General features: G+C 35.8%; 2 protein-coding genes across 2 annotated transcripts in view; one reads left to right on the top strand and one right to left on the bottom strand.

Annotated features, from left to right (window-relative positions):
• Positions 1–3,867, bottom strand: part of LOC137969422 (SPRY domain-containing SOCS box protein 3-like) — a 6,428-nt gene extending 2,561 nt beyond the window's left edge. The window contains exon 1 of the mRNA XM_068815638.1: positions 3,263–3,867. Coding sequence (XP_068671739.1) covers positions 3,263–3,266 — 4 coding nt within the window. The 5' untranslated portion in view covers positions 3,267–3,867. The remainder of the gene's footprint in view (positions 1–3,262) is intronic.
• Positions 3,868–4,456: 589 nt separating this feature from the next.
• LOC137969421 (SPRY domain-containing SOCS box protein 3-like) overlaps positions 4,457–10,000 on the top strand; it is an 8,093-nt gene continuing 2,549 nt past the window's right edge. Inside the window, exons 1-2 of the mRNA XM_068815637.1 lie at positions 4,457–4,746; positions 9,946–10,000. The exon at positions 9,946–10,000 is cut by the window's right edge and continues 136 nt beyond it. Coding sequence (XP_068671738.1) covers positions 4,572–4,746; positions 9,946–10,000 — 230 coding nt within the window. The 5' untranslated portion in view covers positions 4,457–4,571. The remainder of the gene's footprint in view (positions 4,747–9,945) is intronic.

Raw genomic sequence — 10,000 nt, 5'->3', positions numbered from 1 at the left:
CAATATTTCTTGAAAATCATGAGACTAATACCAAACTGAACAACTAAAATTCATGTCTGACACATGCAACATTTGAGAAGGTAAGGCATTGCCCAAGTGATAACTGCATATCATCTGGAGCTCAATCACGAACAAGCTTGAACAAATTTTTGCAAAGATGCTATTTAAAACTGCGCAAGTGCCCTTGTTCACGGAAGTCACCATCATGATGGTTTCCATATTGCCATCATATAAATTCTAGTCCTGTGCCCCACTATTGTCATCACCAAAAAATAAGCTGGTCATTAAAAATGATTTTGCAAATAAAGTACATTTTAGATTTAACAAAATAGTGCTAATGTTTAAGAAAAATTAATATTACCAGTCATAATTACTGGTACTTCAAGTTGCCTTCAAGAGTTATCTGCCTTATATCCTTCTCCTCTCAAAAAATCAATTGTAATAATTATAATAAATAATAAAAATCATAGAGCGGATTTCAATTGAGTGTCGAAATAAATTAGCAAATTGCTGTGGTTTTGCATTACTTCACCCAGCAATTGGTTCAAAGTTCAAGTGCCAGAATCAGAAGTAAAACCAAAACCAATTGCGGCTCGTGCATGCACATTTTCCCGCACTTTGTGTCGGCTACTTGTAATTACTTTGATTCTTGATTGGTTTACCGGATTGTCTCCATCCTTTGTGATTGGCCAAAGTAATTACTTTGGCTTTGGCTTTGGTTTTACGACACTCGACTGAAACTTGCTCTAATCATAATAATAGTAATAAAACTTTGCCAAGAACATTGGCATAGCAATAATAATAATAATAATAATAATAATAATAATAATAATAATAATAATAATAATATTATTATTATTATTATTATTTTATTTTTATTTATTTATTTATTTTTTTTGGGCTTAATGGGTGACAAATCGCCCAAAAGTCATCATGCACCGTCACATCAAATGGCTGGCATGTTGTTTCCTGCATGATTTGCCAGAGTGCATTCAGCCAATCAGATCTTGCATTGGACAAGCCATCATTTCAAAACAAAAAAAAGGACCACGATGACTTTTGGGTGTCAGAATGTGGGCCTTTAAAGTTATCTGGTTAAGTAGTAAGCACAAATCAAATAAGATCAGAAACTGAAGCAGGCCAAGTTAGGGAAATCATTTCATTTTACCATTTCATGAATGATATTGGGAGGAAATTCTCCATTTAAACACTATTGCTCAAGGACCTTAGTAAAACCTTGTGTCTTTATATATAATCTCTATGTGCACAAGTTTCCACATTGATTTCTTCATTTGTGTACTGGGGTAACATACACAAAACAATAGATGTTTCTTGCACTTAAAACCTCACAGCTAAAAAGGCTGAATTTGCTTAAGTATACAGTAAATTAAAGATACACACAATTTAAGAATTACTGTTAGATCTCATAAAAACCTACATGTAAATTTAAAAACTATGTTCATTGAATAGAATAAAATAATATTATGTATGAAAAGTACAAAAGAGTTTAAAAAGCGATTTCAATTAAAACTAATTAAAACTTTTTGTTGCAATTAACTAACTAAACAATAATTCATGGAATTGCATACATTTCACCCTAAACTTGCACTGTTTTCTGAGATCTCTTGTTGGAACGTTTAGAGGTGGCAGAAGTTGACGTAATTTGTGCGAATTATTGTTGGTAATTTCATCAAACAGTTTCTTCACCAAAGATTCTTTTTGGTCAAACAGAGACTCATTGATTAGTTCCTAATAGAGCTTGTTTGTATGAGAGGAGAGTTCAGGAAAAATAATGACAGGAAAAAATGTGGTGGCATGATTTTGCTTGGCAATATTCGGTTTACCCCCTTGAGAAAGCTGTGCTAAATATTATTTACAGGCCTCTACTTAAACAACAAATCAGTGAAACACCGAAACAGCGAAAGAAAGCACCAAAACACCATGTATGACCCCACCGTACATTGAATACTAACCAACAAAGGTTGGATTCGAGGTTTAATATGGCCAAAACGTTATTGTTCCTTATCTCAGTCTTAATCTGAATCCTAATCTTAATCTCACTGAATGAGGAACAATAATGTTTTATGCCAGGCATAAAACAATATTTAATCTCAAATCCAACCTTTGTCGGTTAGTATTCAAAGTGTGGTGGGGTCATACATGGTATTTTGGTGCTTCGTTTCGCTGTTTTGTGGTTTAGTAATGCCCCTTATTTACATGGTTGGATAATAGTATATTGGCCCACATGTCTTTTTAGATTGAGTGACACCTGCTTGCGATAGAATACTTAAAACAAATCACAAAATTACTTCAGTCTCTGGAGAAACCGTGACTGAGACTAATCAAAAAAGGCAATCAAATTAAACTGGGAGCAAACAATAATTATTGCAAATTACATTCTTGAAGAGGGCAAGCAAGCATATTAACTGGTTAAGTTCTTCTTATTCCCATTGGTGAAATAGTGAGGCACGATTTTCGGCCAATATCATAACAAAAAAACTCGCACTTTATTGAGCAAAGAAATTTAACTCAGTAATTCTGTGGAGTAAATGCATTTAAAATATGAACACTTTTTCTGGCAAGACAAAATTATTTTTTCTGACAATAGAATTTTGTTTCAATCTATTTTTTAAGCAATCGGACTGTTCGGATGGTAAGAAGAAGATTGAAATTTTGGTGTTAAAGTAGTAGTTAAACGAAGGCAAATATCTTAGTTTTTTTTTTTCGTCTTTACGGAATGAACTCGATATTAGCCTCCAACAGAAATATCAAGAGAAACGTACATTAAAATCTTACAAATTTGCATGACGGCGAAGAACAGATGTTCAATAGCGAGACGTTATATGAAATCTGGGATTGCGTGGACTCACAAATGAATTTGTTCCATTGTTTAAAGCTAAGGTTAGTTGCTAAAACATTAAATTAACAGAGTTATTCAACGAACAATTACCAAGCTTTAGTCTGATTTGTATTATAGCACCGTTCAGTGGCACCTTAATAATGTTGTAAGTGCAAAAAATCTGTTCAACCCGTCGACAAATTAGCCGTCAAAAATAAAAGCTCTATAAAGAGCAAACTGATGCAACTGTTCCGTCTTGCTTCTCGCTAATGATGAATTCTACAACACGAATTTCACGACATCTGCGACTGGCTCGTTAGCCACGAAAATTGCTTCTGGCGTCATGAATCTTCCAGTTTGGTTGAAACAAGAAAGTGCAAAACAAGAAAGTGCAAATTAAGCTGAAATGTTTGACACGCTTACCCATTTTGAGGTATAGCGATTAGCAGAATCTTCCAACAATCTCCCGGCTTCAGCTGTTTTGCAATTTTCTCACGCGAAACTCGGTAATATATATTTTGTTTCCTGCACCAAACGATCTCTTTCTATCTTCAATTTTCCACGACACAACACTGGACAACTTCCGATGCCACTTTTCCAGACGTGTTGTTTTGCACTTGTAGCATATAAACAACTTTTGAATTCCAGTGAACAACCAGATTTAGTCTTGTGATTGTAAGTCGACGAATTTGATTGGCTGTACGAAAGCCCGGCAAAACCGGTAGCTCTTGATTTTCTACATGCTGACGAAAATAGAACAACTGCTACTGGACCAAATACGTGACTCAATATAATAAGGGTATAAAGATTTAGGATCGAAGGGACTGTTAGTAAAAAAGAATCACGCCCAAGCCAGGGAACTTGAAGGCCTCTTTCCACTTCTGCTGGTTTTGAAAAAATTGTAAAAAATTGTGCATTTCCTTTAGTCACGTTCGTCTGAACTGTGTGGGCATAATAGTATTGACAGGACTTTTCCCGAGATTGCAGTCGTCACGTTCACTTGATCATGAACACTGCAAATTAGTAGTGAATGTAAAATTCACTTTCTTCGGTTAAAAAACAATCACACTTTTTTTTATAATACATCTTCCAATAATCCAGTAGTACGTAGCCTCAATACAAAGCCTGCTTCGGCCTGCTTCTATTCTTGACAATCTTTTATAAGATTATGTTAGTAAGATTTGTTCAACATTATATACTGACTAGGGCTGTCCAGGTCTTCAATAAAAACCGACTGACTTACGATAGTCTTCTTGGGGTTTAAGCAGGTGACGTTGAATGGATCTTTGTTTTCCCACTGGGAGGTGTGCGTGCGGACTCACATCATCGCTGACAGTATGACGTTGAAGACTGACGTGATGCAATAATGTTTGCGCACGTTACACCCCTAGGCTATCCACGCCCTGCAAAACTTATGCTTTCACTTGAGATACATTGTTTTCCTCTCAAAGTTGGACATTTTCTTTACAAATGAATGATACTGCGATCAAAGCATGGTTTTGCCACGTGAAACGAAATGAAACGAAACGTCACGAAACGTAAGCTTTTCATTCTTACACGAGCCCGCACTCTCTTCAATACTGGACAGCAGGTTACGCCCAAAATAAATTGATAATAACGACGCTCACAAAACAAAACACCAAAATCATTCATTGACGGTGACATACAGACTTGAAAAAGAAATTGTTTACCCGTTTCAAAGCGGCATTTCAAGGATAATTTGGAGTCATTAATGGCTTTAGTGCACACAAATTACCACACGAACCCTTTGGAAAGCTCCAGGCTATCCCAGCGCGAACTTTTAGCGCGCATTTTCGGCCATCATGGAACCGAAGGCGAGCACAACATCGATGAAGACAGCTCCAGCGATTCGGGATCGGACTATGAAATGGAGGAATGCCACGAAGGTATGATGCCTTTGTGTTTTCTTGTAAAAGTAGGTTAGGGAGACATGCGTATCGTTTCGTCTCTAAGCGGAACAATGATTTTGAAAAAGAGGATTAAGGAAGAATGGCTTTCACAGGTTGTATGTGCGCTTTTTCGCTGCGATATAAGCTTAAACTTGCAAGCATCTGTTTACTAATTTATGGGTTTCTTTTTTTCATTCAGCTTAAATTCTTTGTACATTTCTTGTTTTTTTTTTATACTTGAATGTTGATTTGTTTTAAATTCACGACAACTACGGAAAGCGAACTTTGCACCGAAACGAACTGACGAAACAAAGGATGTATTTTACTTCTATGCAAATTTGCATGTTATGGTAAAGATGTTGACAAAACCAGCTGGTTTCCCAAAGTTAATCGAGTCAGCATTTTTTTTCAAGTGTTGTGCACATCAAAGAGTACAAGTTAAAGATTTGCAATTTCACATTAAATTGGAAAAGATGTATATTAAACCTGAAAAATTAAGTCTTATGTTTTCTCGTTTTGGCGTTTGTATTACGCATGTTATAAGTTACACGCATGCATGTTATGTGTATTGCCGTTTCACGGAAAACAAAAACTGAAGAGGGGAAAATTGGTTTAACCAAGGAACAAACTTAAAGTAAGCTTATGTTTGGAAGTCAAGACGTTAAGGTGCTTTACGTGCCAGTATCAACTGTGTTCAACTTTAGCGATTGTTTCTTCCTTACCTGTAATTTATTTCCTGTTTCGCTAATACTTAACGTACATGTACTATGATTTCCCCTTATTTAAAATTTGGGAAAGAATCTAAAAAGTCTTGTAAGTGGTTTATTTTCGAACGCCACATTGCATAAAAGCATAAATATTTCGTTACATAAGTTTTTCTTCGTTTTTTCCCGTGTTTATGGTAGTTTTCACATCCGATCCATGGATGTTTGCTGAAGAACTCTTAGCTATTACGTAATTATGTTTGTGAATTCCCAATCACACTTGTACATGTGTTTAACCGTAGTTAATTAACTATGGTTTAACGAATTAATGTCGTATTCTTTTATAAACTTCAAATGAGCCGATTGCATCAAAGTGATTATCCAGTTCAAATTGATTTTTCAATTTAAGTTTTAAGGAAAAGAAGAAAAGCATTAAAAAGAAAGAGTGAAAGGATTTTTATACATGTACTTAATATGTGACAACCCATAGCATTATATGAGTATTTGCATGCATGTAATGCATGCTTTTTTTTCTCTGTAAGTAAAGTATGTTTGCTAACTATAATGATGAATCATTTGCAATATTTTATGAAATACATGGGGAATTTTTTGGAAGGAGAAACTAGTTGTATTTTGAGGGCAATTAATGGCCAACATGTGTAGTGACCCCTAATGTAAACTGAACTCTCCTGAAGACTAAAACAAAAAAAGTTCCTGACCAAAATACAACTTACTTTTAGTTAAACCGCATGGGGAAGGCTCCTATTAAACCTGCGAGGCACACAAAACCTTTCTGAGTTGTGCCTTTACACTTGTCTACCTTAAGAGTATAATTATTATTTCTGTCCAAGCCAATCTGTATTCCTTTATCAGGGCTTTCAATAGAAGCCGGCTATCGCCTGAGCTCCGGCAGCTACATGTATCTGGTCATCAGGTCACCAGCTACTTGGTCTACAACTTCAAAAACAAAACTCTTAAAATATTTGTAGCCTAACCTCTCCATAGTGCCTAAAAAGTTCAAAGTTTGCCCACACTTGTGTTGTGGATTTGTGTGTAAAGCATATTCGTTCTTCATTTTGAGTGTATTCGCAATCAGAACACATTCCGCCATTTTTAGCAGTATCATTATGTAAAAGTTAGCCTCGCTTTCGCTGTTTAACAAACAAAACCAGAAATTTAACAACCTATTGATCGAGTGATTCAGTGAGCACCCAAAGCCCCCTCATTATTCCTCATTGAGACTTTGTCATTAATTGATAAGGTAAAAAATGAAGAAAAACAAACATTTTATAAAAGCTAACCATTCTTGAACAAGTGCCCAGGCTTAAGGTATTCTGAATAAATTTTTACTGTCTATATTGTTTTCTCATAAACGCTGTGGTGTTTTTGCTTACTGAAGAATATTTTACTAGCTCTTTCATTGCCTTTGAATGAAGTGAAATTCTTGTAAAAAATAAAATACTGTTCCTTTTGTTCGTGAATATTTTGTCATTACATGTACCTTAGCTATTTTTGATGCCCAGACAGCTGGAAATCATATTTCCAAGCTTCTAGATTTAAAAAAATTTCTTGGGGAGCATGCCCCCAGACCCCCTAGCAGAGGCTGCCATGTGGCCACCTACTCTTATATGGGTAGACACTTTCTCAAAATCTCATTGAAAGCCCTGTGTGATAATTTCCATCAGTACCCATCATAAAAGAAAGTCGAAAGTTGCATCTTGTTAACAAATTAAAAAATGGCAACAGCAGTTCTGGTCGTGGATCATGCCTGTGATGGGTAATGGCAAAGAATGCCAACCGAGCCCTGGTCTTAACATGTTATTTATGGACCGAGTCTGTTCCAAGGTTCGGATTATTGACTTGAAAAGACACGTAAATGCTGTTCTGATTTGAGCCAAAATAATGTTGGAAAAACAACGAAAAGTAACAGGGGAATTTCATTCTTTTTTGATTTTCATATTAAGCCATAATTAAGGTTCCTGCTAACCTTTTGGGGTGCCTTCTGGGAAATCTTTCGTAAGCGCATTATTTTCGGTAAACTCTAGCAAACTATATATATCACCGAAGAGGTAATAAAATGAAGAATCCGAATATATGAACATTTTGGTGTATTATGGCTTTCTTTAGTGAGCGTAAAGCTTCATACTCAAAAGCATACAGTCATGTTCACTGCTGAATTACCCACCTTGGCATTATCACGCACAACCAAACAAACTGTACTATATTAATAAGTACTTTATAGGCTACCAAAGGGTGTCAGGCTTTTGGGATCTTCCTATTGCTTTCCGAGAAAATGAACTTTGAAGTTGACTAATAGAAACATTTTCTGTTTTGCGACACACGCAGGGACTCGTCAAGGTAAAAATATTTTGAATTTTTTAAAAGCCCGACATTCTTCCATGCACTGGTATGTCCAACGATCATTTTGCCCAAATTTCGTAAAAATCCGACAAATCTACATACTGTATAAATTCATTTGAAGAGGAGCTATTCCTGGAAAAATTAACCCCGAGTTTTCTTGCTGAAAAGATTTTACACGTTTTCTCACCTTGTCAATGCAAGTGTGAATGGGGTCATGCCGCTATGATTGCGCCGACCAATGACAATTGAGGTAATAAGGCCCGCAAAAGAGGCATTCAACGCTGCATCATTAGCCATAGATTATTTATACCTGATTGCAGACTTAGCCCCTTGTCTCTAGCAGCAAGCTGAGTTTTCTTTGTTTCCTTGATGGAATCTTTCTTTTTTTTAGACCCGGTCTTTTTCATACTTTTTACCCCGGGAGAACTTTCCCTTTTCAACTTCTCTCCTCGTTTCATGCGTTTCATGGCCTAGTAAGGATGTTTCCCTTGCTATGCAAAAAAGTCTGTTTGAGTAAAAATGGCAGTGGAATTTATGGAAAAACTTGATAATTATGACATCTTTTTCCTGGCAAGTGTCCCTGTTAAAAAAACCTGCTATGCTACATGTAGTTTTTGAACAAGGACGTTTATCAAGGAAAGCTTGCTAGTGCAAATGAGGCTATACTGTTTGTGTAAACATGGCCTAGATTTTAATTTGACAATTAAATTCTGATAATGCCAAAGAAATCATAGTAGTCAAGCCAATATTTATTGTATTTCAGCTTCAAAGAGGGAGAAGTTACTACAGTTAAGAGCACTTCTTGGTCTACAAATGGTTGAGCTTCCTTCACCATGTCAAGGCATGAGTCTTGACGAAAAAGGAAGTGTTTTAGAGGTTTGAAGGTAAAGTCCAAGTAATCATGTTTGACTCCGTCACGATGTCTGTGTTTGTGGACGTCCTTCTTTTGTGGTGTTTGTGTGTACTTCCTAAGTGTTTGCAGTGCGATGAACTGTTAAGTCCAGTTATTTATGAATGCTTAAGTTAAAAGATCCCATGACCTGCTCTTTAACACAGTTAAAACAAGGTGATAATTAATTTTTCACAAGTGGTTGTTCTTCCTTCTCCATAAAAAAAGGAAGCTCGGCCTCACAGTATGAAATTTAGCTATTAGTAAGTCTTCTTTTAGTAAACTTGTAAAGGTGTCTATCAAGAAGAAAGTGTCTTTAGAATAACCCTCACTGTCTTATTCTTTTACTGGTATTTTAGCATCACAGTTTTTTCATTGTAATACAATCAAACATGGAAATTAAAGACGGGCTATGTTTTTGCAAACGTTGGCCGTTTATCACTTATATTTCAACAGAATTAACTATTGGAGGTTAATGTGAAGTGTTATTTTCTACCCATGTAAACCATGTGAGCATTAGCCCTACTAATGGAATTGGGCCGACATGAGGACAGAGAAGAACTAACCCTGGTCAGAGTTCTTCTCTGTCCTTGTGTGGGCCCAATTCCATTAGTTGGGCTAACACTCGCATCATATACATAGGTAGAAACAGCTCTTTACATTACCCTCCAATAGTTAATTCTGTTAATTTTTTTAAAGAGTGCAGGCATTTAAAAGTACATGTAATAACTGATGTGTCAATTTAATGTGCATTTCAACAAGTAGCAATGTTGCTGATATAGCCTTAACCTATTCACTTACAGTGGTGCGATGTAGCAGATTTTACTCTAACACCAGACAATTTTACTCATCTATGGATTGAAAGTTAAATTGAATTGGAGATCATACATCAAGCAAATTATTACTTTGGACAAGTTCCCTGGGCAGTTCTATTTAAAATGTTAACATCTTTTTAAACAAACATGCATTTTGCTGTGCTATCCTGGAAGTTTGTTGCACATTCTAAAATGTTCAAATGTCCAGATTAAAATTTTTGTTGAATTTGTTTTGATACATGTACCAGGCCAAATGTTTTTGTTGACTTGATGCAATGTGCATGTAATCCAAAAGACTGCTGGAATGAAAATCTTATTTCAAGAAGGGCAATAACAATGGGGAAAACATAATATTATTCAATATTATAGTACTGTTTCATGTTTATTTGCATCAACCATGATTGTTCTGCATTTTATTCATCATTAGATTATGATTGGAAGTGGGATCCAGAGACACTTTCACCATCAGTGTGCCTCACACG

Source organism: Montipora foliosa, chromosome 9 (genome assembly GCF_036669935.1).
Source record: "Montipora foliosa isolate CH-2021 chromosome 9, ASM3666993v2, whole genome shotgun sequence".
NCBI lineage: Eukaryota > Metazoa > Cnidaria > Anthozoa > Scleractinia > Acroporidae > Montipora > Montipora foliosa.
This window is presented reverse-complemented; position numbering and strand designations above follow the sequence as displayed.